Source organism: Trachemys scripta, chromosome 4 (genome assembly GCF_013100865.1).
Source record: "Trachemys scripta elegans isolate TJP31775 chromosome 4, CAS_Tse_1.0, whole genome shotgun sequence".
Lineage (NCBI taxonomy): Eukaryota > Metazoa > Chordata > Testudines > Emydidae > Trachemys > Trachemys scripta.
This window is the reverse complement of record NC_048301.1, coordinates 66,172,562-66,192,385: the sequence shown is the minus strand read 5'-3', so window position 1 is coordinate 66,192,385 and position 19,824 is coordinate 66,172,562. Positions and strand designations below refer to the sequence as shown.

General features: G+C 43.7%; 1 protein-coding gene across 2 annotated transcripts in view; it reads right to left on the bottom strand.

The window, feature by feature from the left end:
* Nucleotides 1-212: 212 nt before the first annotated feature.
* MED6 (mediator complex subunit 6) overlaps nt 213-19,824 on the bottom strand; it is a 27,169-nt gene continuing 7,557 nt past the window's right edge. The window contains exons 3-8 of one of the 2 annotated variants that reach the window (XM_034769303.1): nt 18,324-18,415; nt 8,043-8,125; nt 6,589-6,697; nt 5,780-5,895; nt 1,359-1,386; nt 213-705 (exon numbers count right to left, since the gene is read on the bottom strand). In XM_034769303.1, coding sequence (XP_034625194.1) covers nt 575-705; nt 1,359-1,386; nt 5,780-5,895; nt 6,589-6,697; nt 8,043-8,125; nt 18,324-18,415 — 559 coding nt within the window. In that variant the 3' untranslated portion in view covers nt 213-574. Of the gene's footprint in view, nt 706-1,358; nt 1,387-5,779; nt 5,896-6,588; nt 6,698-8,042; nt 8,126-18,323; nt 18,454-19,824 lie in introns of both variants that reach the window. The other variant, XM_034769304.1, reaches the window with a different exon arrangement.

Below are 19,824 nucleotides of genomic sequence, written 5' to 3'. Positions count from 1 at the left end.
GCCTTCTAACAGGCACAGCAATTGATTGCAGACCGCGTAAATCCTTTAATGCCATAGGAAACGCTCACCTTCCTCAAGAAAGGTTAACATGCATAATATCATGGTATACCCTGACATTCAAGTGAAATCTACTACCAGCACACACAGCATATTCAGTAACCATTTCAAAGGTAATCAAGAGAGTAAGCAAGAAAGGCACTTCAACAGCCAAATGTTGGTGTACAACTTTTTATTAAAAAGTTCCTCTTTTTACATAGAAAACACATCTACCAGAGGACATGAAAATAAATGGGGTTTTATAAGGAAGTTGCAAAATGCATTAATGTGAAATTCAGTCAGAAGCTAACATCCAAAATGGGGAGAAGGCTGAAAAAACCCCTCCCGGTGCAGCTCAAGTCTTTCCATTGGCAGCTTTTTAATAGGTTTCTGCTGAGAGAAGAAGCTGTTGCAAGGGGTTTTAAATCCTGCAGTGTCACAATCCTAAATGTTCAAATACAGTTAAGGCGGGAGCAGGAGTCACTTGCAAATTCTTCTCCAGACGTTGAATCATCTAGATATGGAATTGTCCATCCCTTCACTGGAGTCTCATCCGTTTCTCTGGGGGCCCTTTAGTGCCAGCACTCTGTTGGGCATTCTTTACAGTCTCCTTCTCCTCTGGCTTTATAGCTTCAGGGGCTGGTTCTGGCTCCTTCTTGATCTGATCCACTTAATAAAAAACAACCATCAAAATAAATTACAACTCAGCTTTGAGAGTTTTACATTTTTTTTCAAATTCTTTTCAGGTTGTTTTGAAAAGATAATGGACTTTAAAAGAATAGAAGCCAGTCAATACTTGTGCAGGAGACATTCAGGGCTGCCATGGTACAGGGACTGGGAGGGGAAAGCAGCTGGCAGTTCCCCTATTCTGACATTGCTGAACACCAGCAAAACCCCCTCAGGCAGTCCTCGATGTGCCGTAGCTTGCAGCTCTACTGCAATGGCCCTGGTGCAAAATCACCAGGATGCAGAATCAACCTGGCCATTGGTCTCCCCAAGAGCATCTCCTGTTTTATGGCCTCTTGGCTCAGCAGCTCCCTTAGAGGGGTGGAGCCTCTTGCACAGGGGATAGTCTCCAGAGGGTAAGGGATGGGATGGAACATCTTACAGCCTAAGCACAGAGGTGAAGTTCCATCTGGCACCTTGCAAAATCAGGCCCATATTGAGCCTGATTTTGCTCTCATATTAGTCAATGACAAAACTCCCAACAATTTCAGCAGCAGGAGTGAGCCCATTAGTTAGTTCAGCCTCACAACTGAACCTATATCACACCTGAATTTGGGGTCCTTTTTAAAATCTTGTGATAATGTGAGATCTCTTACCTGCGATGGGCTTTTCTCCAGGCTTTTGCTATCAAAAAAGAAGAAAAGAAAGTCAGATGAACTGGAACTTTGTTATTATTATCCTTCCTAGCAGTGACTAAAATATCATCTTTCGCTGTAGAATACTTCTAGTAAGAGGGGTTCTGAGGGATATCAACAAGGGTAGGCCTCACGTGAATGGGAAAATTATGGGGATGTCAAACAAGAGAAGAGTGACAAGCAAGTCTTCCAGAAGCACTAATTAAATTCTAATCTGTATGTAAAATGAATAGCACACAAAAATTAAATGTTTTATTCTCCAGTCATGCAAAGAACTTTATCTCCTCCCAGTCACTAATGCCTGTTTTCCTTGGCTGTAAAATATGGCTCAAAAGGTCTGCAAATCCAGCAGTGCAAAAGATAATCTAATTTTGTAAAGAATAGGAAATTAATTAAGACCATTTGACTCTAGAGCTACCCTTTGGGCCCAGGCAGTTAGCTAATATTTGGGACTTTGCAGGGTAGTTTTCACTAGGATGATAAGTCAGTGATACAAGTCAGATATGCTTTTGGTGTAATCTTATTTATTTACAAAAAATATACACGAAGTCCTGTTTCCATGAACACAATAGAAATAAACAGCAGGCAGTTTCCTTGCTCAGAAATCCCCAAAGTCTGCCACGCCAGCAACCTCTCCCCTTGTGCTTCCTCTCACTACTCCTTATGCTGATTTTTCTCCTCCAAAACACACGCCCCCTGCAAAACAATGCCCCAGCCTCTGCGTTTGCAATCAGTGAAACCACTCAGTTCACATGGCTTAGCTCTGACCTGCCATGCAACATATTGCTCTGGGCACTCTCCACCATGGCCTGATTGCTCTTTCTGTTGAACCTGAAACAGTGTGTAGCATACCCATTGGCTTTAACATGGTCTGTGATTGTCTTGGACCCTCGATTCACTTGATGGCAGCCATTAGCACCTTTCAGTGTAACAATGGTTCAATATGTACTTTTTTTTTTTAAGGTGTCTTGCTGCTGTTCAAACAAGAATTGGATTTCGGTACCTGGATACCAAAGTCCATAGGACATCGCACATGAATTATGCTCTCTCTCTACTCAAGCCTTCACTATGACTGTAATAAATTTTTTCTGTAATTTGCCTGCAGTCTTGCCGCTCTTTGCAGTGATCTGATCAGATGAACCAGTAAAGCAATGGGCAGGGTCAATATTCTTCATTTCTTGACGTAAAATGTTGCACAGCATTGTTGCAACTGAGTTGCATCCCACTCCAGAAGTGGCTATACTTCAGTTGTGGTTGAAGTGATCCCTGTGTATCCTATTACCTGCCTCATACGTATGGTGTTAAAACAACGAGGAGTCCTTGTGGCACCTTAGACACTTAGGAGTTTATTTGGGCTTATGCCCAAATAAATTTGTTAGTCTCTAAGGTGCCACAAGGACTCCTTGTTGTTTTTGCTGATACAGACTAACACGGCTACCACTCTGAAATCTGTCACGTATGGTGTAGTGAATTTTTGTAAAATACTTAGACCTTTGGATGACAGATGCCATGAAGGTATTATTCTATTTAAATAGTTAAGAATTTAAAATGCAGTTCCCTACCAATGATGTCCTTTTCCACTGAGCAAACACTGATTTTTCTCCAATGGTGTCGGAAGGTATTTGAATTTGGAAGTAGATTAGAATCTGGTCTGACCTAGTGCTTGCCTTACTCAAAGTATTCCAGAATGTTTTATAATAATTAGTTAGAAACTAGCCTTTGCAGAGACTGTAGGCAAAATAGCCGAGTGCATAATGGCAACAGCTCACCCACAGCCTTGGACATTTAAATATATTTTATTGAGTCAGGAAAGTCAATTTGCGCTGTGCATTTCCTTACTAATTTGTGCCTCAATATTATTATTTCAGAAGAGCTTTGGGAATACAATTCGGAATCTTCTGTTGCAGGGACAACAACTGAAGCACAACAGTGCTAAATATTGACCCTGGGAGGCATCATGTGTAGTAGTTAGAACAACAGACTGGGAGACACAACATTTATCTTCCATCCCTGACTGTCTCTGGCTTGCTGTTTGACATTGGACAAGTTATTTGACTTTTCTGACATTGGTTTATCCTTTGGTGTAGGGGATACTTATCGACTTTTTGCAAGAGACCGTGCACTTACAGAATGCCTTTATCTGTTGATGTCAAAGGATTTTATTTTTAGGTCTTACAGAAACACTATCTTTTTTGTAATTTCTTGGTGACTGAGTGCTGGGCTTAAGAAGGGGAATAAACAGGCATGTAGAATCCAAAGGATGATTCCCCACCTAACTATTTTAACAATAGGTCAAATTTTGGGCCTGAACTGTTGTATTTAATAGTGTGTCCTTATATCTCTATGGATCAGTGGTTCTCAACCTATTCATCATAGTGGGCCACATATGCGGTCCACATTGTGTTATATGGGCCACAGGTTGAGAACCACAGCGTGTCCCCCCCTAAAATTTCTCACATTACCCTATGCACAGCACCCCCTGCCCAGAGACCCTCCAGAGAGCGGGGCCAGGAGCGGAGCCCTGGGCCTGGCAGCCAGACCCCAGACCCTGCCATGTGGGGCTGGGCAGACGGCATCCCTGGACCCGGCACCCACCATATGGGGCCAGGCAGCCAGTAGCTGGGATCTGGACCCCGCTGCATGGGGCTGAGCAGCCAGCAGCGGGACCCCGGGACCCACCACCCGGGGCCGGGCAGCCAGGACCCCCAGCACAGGGTCAGGAACAGAGCCCCACCTAAACCTTGGAGGCCCCTGTAAGCCCCTAGTTTCCAGCATGCCCCACCACCTCACTGCCCAGAGCCCCACCCCCCAAACCTGCCAAAGGATCCACTCTACTGCCCTCTGCCCTCCTGCGGCACTCACCAGCCCTCTGCTGGCAGGAGCGCTCCAGCAGGCTGCCAGATGCTGTCTCCCCTTGAGCCAGCCTCACCCCCTGCCAGACCAGAGCGGCAAATTTTGAATATTTTTTAGCACACAGCTGGGCCACATGCAGCTTGCGGGTTGAGAACTGCTGCTATAGGGCATTTCATCACAAAAGATCCCAGAGTTCCTTACAGGAATGCCTTCACCAACAGATGAAATGCAGCCACTTCTGAAGTGGAAGGTGGCAATGACAGCTTAGGATAGGAAGAGAAGAAGAATCCACTACAAATATGTGGGGCATGTATTTATTCACAATGGAATTTGGTCAGCCTGGTGGAGCTAACAATGTGTACCTTCCAAAAAAAGTGTCTGACTAGAAGGATACCTACTTTACATTTAATCCAAGCAAGGGTAGTTTCCTCCACCAGTGCAGAGCTTCCATCGCACTGCTGAGATACTGGTTCAATACTAACTCAGAGGGAAGAATGCCAACTATTGAATCACCAGCTTTCATGAAATGTTTACCATGTCCCTTTAAATCAACAATTGCATACACAATGCCAGCTCCACAGAAGTTCTACTTGTGAAGGAGAGTAATTTTTTTCCCCCAACAGGCAAATAAATTGCATTTGTTAGTTTGTTCTTTCCCCATCAGACATCTTGGTAAAGAGTGGGTGAGTAGATTTTTATCTTGGTATAACAGGGGGAGCTGGCCCTGGAAGGAGACTGGGGCTCACTGCTCGTGCCAGGCTAAATTCACCTTCCCGAATGAATGGAATGAGTCGGTTCATGACTGGAGCATGCTGGGAGATAATAGGGATAGCCTGAGTTCAATGAGCTTACTGAGTTAAGGGAGAAACAAAGGAGCAGGGAGGTTGTGTGAGCTGCTATTACACAGAAATACTCTCCTTACAACCCAGGGAGAGAGTCAGGGAGAGCAAGAGAACCCTGCAGGGAAGCTCCTGCAGGTGATCCAAGAAGTCCTCCATAGCAGTGAGAGAAAAAGGCCAGACTGGAGCTACCTGCAGTGAGGGGAAGGAGCAACACTCTTGATAGGGGCATAATGGACTGCTGAGCCCAAGGGGGCATAATGAACTAGTGAGCCTCTAGAAGAAGGCTGAGAATTTCTGGTCCAGCAGTTTTATGTTCCAACAAACCGGTCCCCAGAAGGTGACAGTAAATACAGAACATCAGTTGTATCAGTTTTGTTTGGCTGTGGTAATGGGAAAACTGAGGCAGCAGCAGGGTCTGACACCTGATGAGATAAACCCTGATCCACTTGGGTTAGTAAATTTTCATGGCAATTTTGCAAGGCTACAGTGCACACTTCTGGGTAACTCCTTCACCTATGCTAGGGAATCCTCCTCTACATTCTGCATGAAGAGTACCTGTTGTTTTCAAAGTTCCTATTCCAACCAATGCTACCGTTCCACCAAGTACAGTGAAGTCCCACAAGCTGTCCACCTGAGGAGCCCTGATGTGTATGCTGAAGTAACACTGCAGACACAAATGACTATTACCTGAACAAATCTGGGTGGAAATTTTTGTCTCAGGTCTAGAAGCAAAGCATCCACCCGCTGTCTCTGGAAAATAGAGCTTGGTTCTTCCTTCTTCTTGGCTTTTGGTTTGGCTTTATCTGCAAATCATATACAGAGGCTGAAATGCAACATCACATCAAATGATGGAAGTTCTAGTTCTCTTTTATCTGTTCTTTGCTCCTGGAGAGGGTTGTTCTTTCTGGTTTGGCCCCACCGCGGATCAGGGGGGTAGAGGCGCCCCTGCCACAACCGAGCTTGGCCCCACCGCGGACGAGAGAGAGGTGCCCCTGCCCCAATCCAGCCCAGCCCTGGACCTGCCACGGATGGGGGAGAAGTGCCTATCCTGCAGTTGCAGCTCCAGCCCTGCCGCAGTGGGGAGAGGCACCTCTTCCCCCCTCCCCCAAGCCCAGGTGCTGCTGCGGAGAGATAGAACTGGGGGGAATTCCTCTCTCCCTGCTATAGCCTTGGGGCAGCCTGCACCCCAAACCCCTCATCCGTGGCCCAACCCCAGAGCCCGGACCCCCAGCCAGAGCCCTCAACCCTCCCCCCACCCCAACCCTGAGTCCCTCATCACTGGCTCCACCCCAGAGCCCGCACCCCCAGCCAGAATCACACATCACCTCCATATTGGTACACATAACGAAATTCATTCCACACATGCGTAGGAAAAAATAGAAGGAACACTTGTTATAGGAGTTATGGATGCTAAAGTAAACCTTAGGTAAAAATTTAAGTATTAAGTCCAAAGAAAAGGAGAGTTGCTTAATGCACTGAGGGCCCAGGCATCATACCTCGTTCCTCCTGGTCTTTGAAATGCCACCAGTAGCCTTTGGAAGGGTGATATCGGCAGTATGACATGGCTTCATCAAAAGCAGATTGAATTCCATGCACTGCAGTGAGCTTTCAGAAGAAGTCAACATAAGAAAATGTACAGGAATTTAACAGAGTAATATATAATACAAACAAACAGCCAATTCTATGCCTGGATAGTGTTACATAAATAGTGACTGATAGAGTGTAACATACAATATTTTTTGCATGTTGGTAGAAAGCTAACCAAGTTTGTGAACTACTATGGAATGTAGTTTTACCATTAAAGTAGCTTTTCCCTCCATCAGCCAATTATTTTACAGTTGCTATTTGAAATAACATTTAGATTTTGTTTATAAGAGAGACTTTTACAAAGCCTAGTATGAACAGAAATATGTTTGTGATTTTTGTATTCTTTGAGAACAGTTTGCAAAAATATTTCTATCCAACACAAATATTGCAGCTTATACTAGGGCATGAAAAGCAGAAAGTGAAAATGACCATTTTAGTATCCAAGATAATAAAAGTGCCAACAGCACCAATAGTGAAATGTAAATTCCATTTTAACCTCTTTCAGTTAAATTAGCAACTTAAATTAAAAGATTTCTTAGTAATTTTAAGCCTGACATTGTCCCTCTGAATTATTTTAAAATTTAATCTCTCTCTCCTTTTTCAATCATTAAGATTCTTCCATCCCTAACAGCCTGTCAGAGCTATTAAGGCACACTACACTCTTCTGGGAACATTTCACTTTCATTGCAAATGTAGAGTACTCGGTATACAGTGCATTTTTGACTAGTAATAAACTATTACACTAGTGACTAAGAACCAACCAAGAATGGGGTCCCAGTGTGCTAAGTGCTGTACACACACAAAGCAGTAGACAGTCCCTGCCCTGAAAAATTTACATTTTAAAACCGAAAAAACAGATACAGGGTAGGGGAAGGGGTAGAACACACAGGTAGAGCAGAGTGATCAATGCGATGGCAGCAAACAGCATGTTAGTTCCACAATTTGTTTATTTTTTGGTGACGGGAACTGCTAAATGGAAAGAAAAAGTAAGGGAGGAGAGACATTGAAAGAAAGGGAGGGTGAGAAGGACCGGGCAGGAAAGAAGAGGGTTTAACAAATTGTGGTTATAAAAAACTGGATTAGTCATCTTATTTTTTTAAAGCTAATGTTAAAATTATATAATACATAGATCAAGAGTGTCTGTACATCTGGGTATAGTGCTTAAATTATTCAAAAGTACAAAGGTAGGTTTAAAAAGTAATACAATATATATAGTACATAATCAGCAATAACCCAAATAAGATTAATAAATTTAACACACATCTCCTTTTCTTGAATTGGGTTGGGAGAACAATGTAAAGAAAAGCAGGATATGAACTGATAACTGTTTTATATCAACCAAATGCATAGTAGAGACACTTACCACTCTGGAGTTTATGACAGATCCCAAATCAGGTGCCTGATAAATCACTCCAGCAATAATATAGTAATCAGCTAATGGGATGACTGTAAATAAGGAACATTGTATCAGTTTAGTCAATAAGAAGAGCTCTGGGTAAGCAAGGGACAAAGTTGTTTAATTTCAATTGTCACATAGTGGACTTGTTTTTCCACTTGTTTCACCTGGTCAGGACAATTTGAACTTTCAGGCTTTTCCTCCAAGTATAGCAAAGCACTTTACAAAAATTAGTTAAGCCTCACACTACACCTGTGAGGTGGGGAAAATATTAAGCCCATTTTATAAACAAGGAAGCATCAGTTTATATTCCTGTTCCACTGTCAGAAACACAACTAACAGAAAGTTAAACTGTTTTCAGTATCACATGAGAGCACCCAGACTAGCAGTCCTGGACGCAGTTCAAATGTGTTTTGCCATTGAAGGAAACCAAACAATAAGCTATGATATAGGAACCAATCATTCCTAACTTTCACTCTGACCTCCCCAGCATTACTGCTTGAAAATGTCTCACTCTGCAAACACTCACCTTTTTGGACTCAGGCCTTGTACTGTGGGTTTTCCTGGGAAACCCAACTAATATGGTTCTGCAATAAATCTTGCAAAGCCCTGTCCACTACAGCTAAACCAGGTTGGAGGTGATCCCTTCAGGGTTTGAACAGCATTCTTTAATCTGACTGTCGAACAAGGTTTCTTTGTTGTTTTTTTGAAGTTGCGGGGCAGACACAGGGCTTGTCTACACAGGAGGTTTAAACCGGATTAAGTCAAAATAATCCAGTTTGAAAATGCTTGCATACACGAGACAATCTGTTATAACACACTAACTGCATTTACCTCAAACTCTGGTGTCCTCTTGCAAAGTGCACTAACTTTGCTGCAAATAGAGTTAGTTTGGTGTATTGTTTGTGTGCACGTAATGCTGCTGAGCACTGCTTTGGCAGTCCTCCAACAGCTATCCCACACTGCTTTGCAGGCGACCATCATTGATCTGTCTGTTTACATGTGTGCCCTTTCCTGCTCTGGTGTCAAGTTAACCAGATGCCCCCTCCCGCATTTAAAGCTGGCATAGGGCCAAATTTTGCCCATTTCCCTGGATTTGAGAATATTACTATTACCGTGATATTACTCCAGAAGTCCTACAACATGCCTGAAGGAGCTGCTTGGAGCCATGCTGAGACCCTGGATCTCATGGCCATCTGGGGAGAAGCATCGATGCTAAAAGCTCTTATGGCCAGCCACCGGAATAAAGATCTCATTGTGGAAATTGCTAAGCAGATGTCCCAAACAGATCATGACTGGGATGCCAACCAATGCCAGATAAAGAACAAACAGCTCAGGAGGACTTGTATTAACACCAGGGATGCCAGGGAAAGCATCTGGCAGGGGACATATAACCTGTCCTTTTTTTTTTTTTTTTTTTTTTTTTTTTGAGGAGTTGGACAGGATTTTAAACATCTACATAACCACCACACCTAGGAAAGTTGTGAAGTCTGCTGCTCACTCCCCTCCCTCCTGAGAACAACAAGCAAGGCTCATCAGGGGATGAGCATGATGAGGCCAGTGTAGAGATTTCCTGGGAAAGCCAGGATCTTTTCAGGACTCAGGACCCTGAAACCAGCCAGGTAGAAGGTGGGCCTGATTCCTGCCCTGCAGCAACCAACCCCAAGTCCCAGGCAGGAACTCAGGCCAGGACTGAGGAGGCAGATCTTAGGGAGTGAATCGCAATATGTAAGTATCTCTCTTTACAATTGTGCTATACTGCCATGCTACCTTCTGTTCCGGGAGCCCCATGACCAGAGGCATTGTAGGCAGATGTGAGCTAGGAGCCTTTCCAAGACTGAGGCTCCCCACCTGCCCTCCTTTCTCCCCCCATGCTGTCCATTTAGCATCCCCATACACATTTCCAAAATGGTGGCTGCTCCAACTGGGCAACCAGTCTGTCTCATGCTAATGCTCGGCTAGTGGCCATTTTTAGGCCCATGCCATACAGTGCACATGCCCATTTACCTATTTTTGTTTCCCTTTCCCTCACCCAGCAAACACTCCACTCCTCCCAAAAACCCTGTTGGCCAGTTCACAATGGTGGCCAGCAGCATGGCTCAGCCACAGCCTCTACCCTGCCCCCTTCTGTGGCAGAACTGAATAATGAAAACGGTATTTTGTGCAACATTCAGAAGTTTATTGAGATACTGGTTACAGAAAAAGAAATTTGGTTCATATTCTCAGTTTACATGAGGTATACATGGACACTGCTGACCCATAAAGTTACAAAGACCGCAGCTCCTGCTGAGGTAATAAAAGCCCTGTAACATGTTACAGTACAAAAGCTTTACCATAGGGATAGCAAAGCTCCTAATGCCTTTTCACAGGCTCACCCAGGGTGCCTCTATACTACAGCAAAACACCCCACAGCACCAAGTCTCAGAGCTTGGGTCAACTGACTCTAGCTTGCAGGGCTCAACCGGCGGGGCTAAAAATAGCAGTGTAGACGTTTGAGTTCAGGCTGGAGCTTAGGCTCCGGGACCCTCTCCCTTTGCTGGGTTTCAGCACTTGGGCTCCAGCCCAAGCGGGAATGTCTACACAGCTATTTTTAGCCCTGTAGCTTGAGCCCTGCAAACCCAAAACAATTTGACCCAGTCTTTGAGACTTGCTCCCACGGGGTGAGGAAGGGGGGAAGTGAAGGGGGTGTTGCACTGTAAACATACCCATAGATAACGACTGATAATAGTGAATGTTTCAGACAGTCATTGCAGAACCCGGGTTTTCTCTGCACTTTCACCATGTCTACAGGGGAGATAAAGCAAAATCTATGACTGAGAAATTGCTCCACATTTGTCTGGACATTAATGAGGAACAGCTTCATGGTTACCCCCACAGGAGTAGCTCACAACTCCCTTCCATTCCTGCAGCACTTCTGGGGAGGACCATCTTGGTGTATATCTGCATTGCGTATTTTGCTGTTCTGCTCTTTGCCTTTTTGAATAAGGGCATTTTTTGCTTCCTAGTCACTCGCCTCACTGTAAAGTCATCCCAGAGTTAGGCTAGCCTTAAACAGGTTGTAGGGGGAATTACTATCCAGCTCACCCTCAGATGCCTCCCGCTAATCCTTACAACACCATATAGGCACCTCCAGGGCACACCAAAGCTGCAAAGCCACACTGGGAACATAAATTCGCAACACTGTCCCCTCCATCTCAACCCACGCAACATACACCCTCAAAGGCACAACAGCAAAGCCAAACAGCACATCCCGCACAGACAAAAATCCTAATGCACACACCATTTACCATCTCTGAGGTTCTCCCAAGAGTGGGAAGAATCTCAGGGAGGTAAAGTCAAAAATGCATATAAAAATGCTATCTCAGCCTCTCCAGAATATGAACACCATCACTTGACTTTTTTTTAAACACTCTCACAGGCATGGCACCTGCCACTGCCCTTATGAATGGCTGAGCAGCTCCCAAACCTGACGGGGAGGAAACAGAAAACTTGTGATAAATATTTGTTGACATCACTGCAGAGTCTCAAAAAACCCTGAAAATAACGGAGGGATGGAGGCACAATTGGCAGGTGTAGAGGAAACAGATATGGAGCTCTCCAGAGAGATCATGGGAGTTGCAAAGGACATCCTCGTCCCACTTCCTCTGCCGCAGAAGTTCCTGCTGCTGCCACACCACCTGCTCAGTGGTACGGGTGGGCAGAGTCCAAAGGAGACGGCAGTTGCTAGGGGTAGCACAGCCATGGCCAAAGAAAGCATTAAAACAAAAACAAGGAAATGCAAAAGCAACTACTGGAGGCAGTACAAAGCCAAAATGCTCTGCTGTAGCACAAGGTTAGCAGGCACTGCAGTGTTCCAGGACCCAGCTATGTTCCGCAGCCCCTGGACAATACAGGATACTGGGAACACCAGCAACTCCTCCCTGTTGGACTCCCCAGAGTAATGCTTCCATGGGCCATTCCCTTCACAGGGCCAAGGTAGGGTACTGAGAATAGTTGCACTTAGGAGCCCAGATCTTTTGAGCCCTCTAACACCCCTGGTAACATCAAGCCTCACATTCAACTCCAGAAGGGCCACAAACAAGAAGAGGTAGAGGCAAGACATACACTCACTTGTGACTTCAAGCCCCATGTGTTGTGCCCTGCACTGCACCTTGATATTTTGTTTGCCTATTGTTTTAACAAAAGGTTTCTTGTAGTTGTTAGACAATAAATTGTTTCATAATTAAAAAATATTTTCATTATCATTTCAATTAAACCTTTATTTTGGCCTGTTACACACTACATTGCTTAATAACAAAAACACTGAAAAAAATCATCCATAAGAAGTTAACAGTGTATTTAACACAGAAATATATTGATTTATAGAATTCATAAGGTTTTGCAAAGATAACTAGGCAAAAACACAAGGTAAAATGAGTGCCACAACATTGCACCTCCACCAGCCATAAACAACACTGACTTGCTCACAATCCATTCTAGAGGGAGTGGATGGACAATACAGCTGCACAATTTCAGGTTTAGGATTCCAAATGAGAGCAACTGGCATCCCTGACAATATTGCCCAGCTGTTTCCATTTTGTACTGGACACCTGGCTGGCTGCTCAAACCAGTGAGCAAGTTTCTGCCCCTCAGCCTCTCATCCATTGTTAAGGTTTTCTCCATTACTCTCACAAATATTATGCAAAATACAACATGCTGCTAGGTTAGGGGACTTTTTTCCCCAGCTGCTTCCAATCTATTCCCACCACCTTCCTTTCAAACAGCCAAATGCACACTCCATTCCATTCTGAGGCAGTAGTTTAAACAATTCCTTCCTTCTATCCAAGCAGCCTGTGAATCATTTCATTAACCAGGGGAAGCTGAGGATCAGCTGGGTCTCCCATGATAACTAGAACAATGTCTTCACCATTAATGTCCATAGTGATCCTGAGAGCGAACGGTCTTTTCTCCGTTAACATAAACAGAGCTGAGTTCCGAAAGAGCTCGTGAACCCTTCCACACCACTCTGTATTTATGGCCATAAACCTGACAATGTGATCAACCAGCCCTTGGAGCACCATGGAGAAATACTCCTTTCTGTTTAGAAATTCTTATCTGGGGTGGGGGAAGAGAGAGATGTGGCATGCACAAATAATAAGCACATGGGTCCCCATCAATTGCCCCAATACACTCTGGGAACCCTATGCATGCAAAGCCATCGATAATCTCCTAAGCATTACCAAGCTTTATAACCCAGTGCAACAGTACCTAATATGTGGCATCACATACCCACATAACAATGGCCCCAACAGTCAGTCTCCTTACACCTAATTGGCTGGCCACCGACCGGGAGCATTTGGGTTGGCCAGCTTCCAGATAGCAATGGCGACCTGCTTGTCCATGGGTATGGGGTACTGCATGTTGGTACGCTACCGCTCCAAGGTCAGTTCAGCCAAGATCTCCAGAATGGTTGCCTCCCCCCATCCTGATTCTCTCTCGCCACAATTGGTCATCCCGGGTCTTCAGAACAGCCCTTTCCCACCAACCCATGCAGGTTTTCCTGAGCCCAGAAACCACACGGCATGGTGTGAAACTGCCCCAGGAACTAGCATAATTCCTGTATAATCAGTTACTCAGTGCCTTCCTCCACTTCCTCATCCTCCTACCGCTTCATCTACGCTGAAGTTCCTGCTGCTGCTGCCACATCACCTGCTCAGTGGTACAGTGGGAAGAGTCCAAAGGCAAATTCATCCTGCACTGAGTGCTGAAATACAGCCCAAGCAGCCTCTATTTATTCGCAGTGGCTGGCATGAAGCATTGTTGGGCCCACACTGGCTGACAGCAATTTGCAGATGGTGCTAGCCTGCCCAGAAAGTATGGGGTGGAGACAAAGGAAACATGGCATTTGAAAAATGTATTGCTTATGCATCCCACAGTGCCCACTGCAAAAAATCCCAGAATGCACACAGCTGAGCAGTAAAGCAAAGAACCATGAGATACTCTCTGAGAACGCCCAAGCCACTGCTGTGTGTACACAATGATGCACATTGGGAGAGGGCACACTGTCCCATGTGCACACTATTAGTGCAGCTTGACTACCGCATGTTACTTGACGCTCATCAAAAAGCTGCGGGTTAACCCCTATCCACCTTGTGCAGACAAGCCCAGACAGCACAACTACCTTTAAACAATGTTAGCCTTAGCACAGTGTCCTAGTCGCAGTGATGACATGAGAGTCAATCCCTCCCAAGGCCCTGACCCTTGCCCATGTTTGTTCCAGTTCCTCCATCTTTCTCAACACTTATAATTCTTCTGGAACCCCAGGACTCAGCTGGTGCCCTTGTTATATGAACCCTGGTCACTCACCCAAGGTAACAGATCACTGAGGGTTCAGGACAGTTGAGCAGGGCTCAGGCTGTTGCACCGAAGTTCTTAGGGGGCAAAGAATGGGGCAGCAGCTCCTCCTCAGTATCTCTATGCAGATGTCACACTGAGCTGTTTGCTCAGGTGCTAATTTGGAGGAAGCAACAGGAGAGCAACTCACCCTCTGAATTGCTCCATTCCCCCCATTGCTATTCCATCACAGGTGAATGTTTACCCCTTACCCGTAATTGCAACAAAATGGCAGACGAAATTCAATGTTGAAAAATGCAAAGTAATGCACGTTGGAAAACATAATCCCAACAAAATGATGGGATCTAAATTAGCTTTTACCACTCAAGAAAGATCTTGGAGTGATCATGGATAGTCTTCTGAAAATATCTGCTCAGTGTGCAGCAGCAGTCAAAAAAGCTAACAGAATGTTAGGAAGCATTAGGAAAGGGATAGATAATAAGAGAGAAAATATCATAATGCCACTATATAAATTCATGGCATGCCCACATCTTGAATACTACATGCAGTTCTGGTCACTACATCTCAAAAAAGATATTAGAATTGGAAAAGGTACAGAGAAGGGTAACAAAAAAGATGAAGGGTATGGAACAGCTTCCATCTGAGGAGAGATTAAAACTCTGGGACTTTTCATCTTGGAAAAGGGATGACTAAGGGGGGGGCTATGATAGAGTCTATAAAATCATGAATGGTGTGAAGAAAGTGAATAAGGAAGTGTTATTTACTCCTTCATATAACACAAGAACCAGGGGTCACCAAATGAAATTAATAGGCAGCAGGTTTAAAACAAATATAAGGAAGTTCTTCACACAACGCACAGTCAACCTGTGGAACTTGTTGCCAGTGGATGTTACGAAGGCCAAAACTATAACAGTGTTCAAAAAACGAATTATATAAATTCCTGGAGGATAGGTCCATCAATGGCTATTAGCCAAGATGATCAGGGATACAACCCCACGCTCTGTGTAGAATTTCCCTTTTAGATCAGGAGAAAAGACAATTCAGTGGTCCAAGACTCAGGATTGAAATAAACACTTTTCCCTGGCCAGAGGTTTCAATTCTGACAGAGTTAAATAAATGTCATGTAGTTTAAGATGCAAGAATCTTAGAAACTGCAGCTCTGCATAGCTGTTAAAGACCAAATTGCACTTTTCATAAGTGTAGAGGTTTGCCGTGGTATCCTGGGCAGTGCAATGTTACTGTGTATTGGGCAGCTGTTTCCATCCACTCTAGCATTGTGGTCTCTGTTATTCCTGCTTTCTACTCTTGTTGCTGATGAAAGTGCACTCCACCCAGTAGCCTCTGTAGCACTGGGATTAGTGATAAAGCTACATTCTAGCAGGGAGGGAGTTCAATCCCTACTTCCATTATAACAAATTTTGGTTTGTTTTTGATTATCACCGACTGCCCCAGAGCCAGTGCGGAGAGTCTGAATCAGTTTGGGAGATGAGGGTAATCAAATACTCTCAGCTAGTTTGTGAAGTGAGAGATGGTTCTGGGAGGAGGGAGATGATCAATGCACAGAGCTAGTTTAGAGAGGAAGGAGGAACTTTTGGTGGGCTCCTTCTCTGGAGTACCTGCCACAGGCACAATGACAAGGAGGGCAATGCTAGCTCCCATAGCTATTCTCATAGTCCTACTATGATAACAGACGCAGCCAGAGTATCATTTAACCTATGCAATTCCTACAGTCGGATATAACTGAGGTAAATAGCACAAAATGTTTCCTTAAAGAATCAGACCCAGGAGTAAGAATAGCATTTGTAGATTCAGTAACTAGGATAAAATTATAAGGACTCTCTGTTCTCATGCTTCAGGGCACAAACTGACCACCTAACAAGGTCAGGAAGAACTCACCATAGTCAGCTGCATGATTTTTTATTTATTTTTTTGCCAGAGTTCCAGATTTGATGTTTCATTAGTCTGTCCCAGTGCAGCAATGCTTGTGTTTCTAACTAAGCAACTGAGAGAGACAAGGTGGGCAACCAACTTCTGTAGATGAAAGAGAGAAGCTTTTCAGCTACACAGAGTTCTTCTTCAGGTCTGCATGGTGTAGCTAGAAAGGTTGTCTCTTTCACCAACAGAAGTTGGTCCAATAAAAGATATTAACTCATCTACCTTGTCTCACTCGTATCCTGGGACCAACACAGCAACACCACTACAAATAAATTAGCAACTGATATTTCTCCTTAAACAATATTTAGAGTCAAGAGGACATCATCCACCAGATAATAACCATTTTAACAAAGATCAAACTCTGGGCCTAAAATACTTTGACAAGGTACTTTTAAAAAGTGGAAAGTATGAAACTGATGCTTCTGCAATCCCATGAGAGTACTGATTACCTATTCTGAAACTCATAAGCACAGGGGAGGTAGGACTCTCTTCTTTAGCTGATCTGCCTTTAAGATCTTAAAATCTGTGCCAAGCTACCAAGATATGGAGAACATCCAAGGCAGGGAACTAAGCAATGTAACTACGAAATCTTGCACAAACTGAAAAGAGTATTATTAAATCATTCTCTTCTAAACTCCCTACAATGAATGATCAAATTACACTGCTGAAGTCTGAATGTTTATACTGTAAAAGCCATAACTCCACTCCAGATTTTAAAAAGTTGGATATTAAGGAACAAGAGAAGCAGTGAAGTGATACATTGGGCTATGGCACACACCTTTAACACCTAGGTTCAATTTAGATTTTAAATTCAATCTAATCTAAGAAGCAGTCAGGTGCTCTTTTCCAATATGAATATAATACACTAAGGCCACTGCCAGAAACCAAGCAAATTAGGAGCAGCACTAGAAAAGTATGAGTCCATTACAAAAGCCCTTTCTCATTAGAACAAAAATAAAACCTTACATTACTACATTATCATTTATTCTAAAAGATCCAAAAGAGCTTTACAGATTATGTACAGTAAATACAGAACACATTTCACCCTGTTCTGAAATGTGGAAACTTTTAACAGTTCACATGAACACAACAAGTCAATTTAGGATAAGATATGAAGAATACTGAATCCAACTGTATGTAATAGGGAGACAGAATGCAGTTATCCCAACTGGAATTTAGACATGGCACAGTGGTAATATCTCTACTCTCACTTAAAGTGTCATGGAATCTTTACTGACCCCAGATAGTTAGGACTTTGATTTTATGTCTAATCAAATGATGGCATCTACACTACCTCAGCACCCTCTAATATTCCGGAGTGCTATGGTTCACCTACTGAATCACCAGTTTCTTTCCTAGAAGGTCTCCCAGTCATGTATTTACTAGAAGACCCTATTTAACATGTGCATCTGAGAAGCTCACAGTACAAAGTGGTAAGGCTGCAGAATAAAAATGGCATTATGCAAAGAGCAATGTGAATGTTCCCCTTATCCTAATAAGTGGAAATCAGAGATTTCCAAATTGCATGATAATCACTCAGAATGATTAGCATGAAATTTAATTTGCACTAATCAGCCCCAGGCAAGCACAAAATTAGTATTATGTTTAACTAATTAAACTGAAAACCTTATGTAAAGCATATCATAAATATAGGACATATCATGCATACTAACAACTATCAATTGCCCATGGCAAAATTTACTGCAAAAGCAGCACTTTCTCATTGCACTGTTAGTATTTTGCCACAAGAGGGCAATCCCCTGCTATTATCAGAGTGCAGGTCAGCCTTTGGAGGCAGCACTCAAAAATGCCAAGATGCAACACACCCTGAGACCTAATGCCACTATCTAAAAAGCAAAACTAAATTTAAGGCTAAGTAAAACCAGAGCAAAATTGTGTTGTGAACACACAGAGCAAAAACAGAGCAGACAGACAAGCACCAACATTCTCATTAAAAGGAAAAGCTGTGTGAGCTCTTACCTTGTGTCGGAGACTGTCTTTGCTGCTTTCGAATTATGAAGAGGATGGGCTCTTGAGCATGAAGGAGGATATATTCCACTCCAATCATTTGGCTAAAAGACAAGTGACCAGAATAAGTAACTCCATTCATCTGAAAGTTAAAAATATAGGATGTGAAAGCCCACCAAAACAACAATCACAGGGCCCGAAGGTCACCCCTTGATGGGTCACAAGCTCTTGCATTAGGATTTTCCAAGATAAATAGCAAAACCTAGCCTTGTGCTCACAGTGCATTAAAAAATCCTGGAGTCAACCTCTTGGCAGATAGGTAGGTTACTGGCAGAAGAAGAAACAAATGGAAGAAAAATTGAACATATAGTTACAGATGTAGTTTATGTCTGGAAGTGACAGACCAACAGCACTGACCAGAATGTATGCAGATGATGTGAAGGCTCCTCCCCTCCAATACCAGATGCACACAACTTTACCAGTGAGCATTTAGTGTGATCTACATTGTCCCCCATTAGCCTATTCCTAGGTCCCCAAATAGTTCTGTCAATGCAGTTACATGTGCCCCTCTCCTGCCAGGGCCCCAAATCAAAAAAAGCCAATTGCATTGCTGTCATGTTGATAAATGGCCACTTGTAATTAGGACTGCCTACCCATTCATTTCCCCTCGGGCCCAAATTAAAAGTCAGACTTCTCATGCTGAATCTTCCTACGGTGGGGTATCTGTTTTAATAATTGCACCTAATTCAATCTGGCAGGAACCACAGGTTAAATAATAATGTAGACACTCTGATTCACAATTCTGTGACAAAGCTCAAAGTGTCCTGCTACAGTAGATCCCACTCAAGAGACATGAAATTAATCCTCTTCATCTGATTACAAAATTAGGCTGAGCCATTGTCCCCAAACATTGTCACAATTTTTATCCTGGTCTGTAGCTTCTCTGCAAAAAGAAAAAACAAAGCTTTCTAGCTAATTGGCTTTTTTGACATTTCTGTAAACCTGCAATCTCAGGTGTAAATAAATTTGTTAGTTTCTAAGGTGCCACAAGTACTCCTGTTCTTTTTGCGGATACAGACTAACACGGCTGCTACTCTGAAACTTATCAGGTATACCCAAAATCCTACCTACAGTGCTTCACAGGAAGCACCACAAGAACTAGGAGAATATAAATTGCTTCTGGCATCTGAAAAAGGATAGGGCCCAGCTGCAAGTGGCTGAGTAAATCCAAAAAAGAACAGAGACAGGGAAAAGAAGCGGGATCACAACTTCCCCTTCACTCTTCAATTCAGCTGTTGGTGACACCCTTTAGATAGGGCTACCATATGTCTGGATTTCCCCGGACATGTCCGGCTTTTCGATCTATAAATAGCCGTCCGGGGGGGGATTTCTAAAAATCTAAAAATGTCCGGGATTTCCCCCCAGTCAGCTATTCATTGATCAAAAAGCGGCGCCACCCGGAGCGCAGCCCAATTCCTGGGCTCTTGTTAAAGCCGGCCCTGGTCGGGGGGGG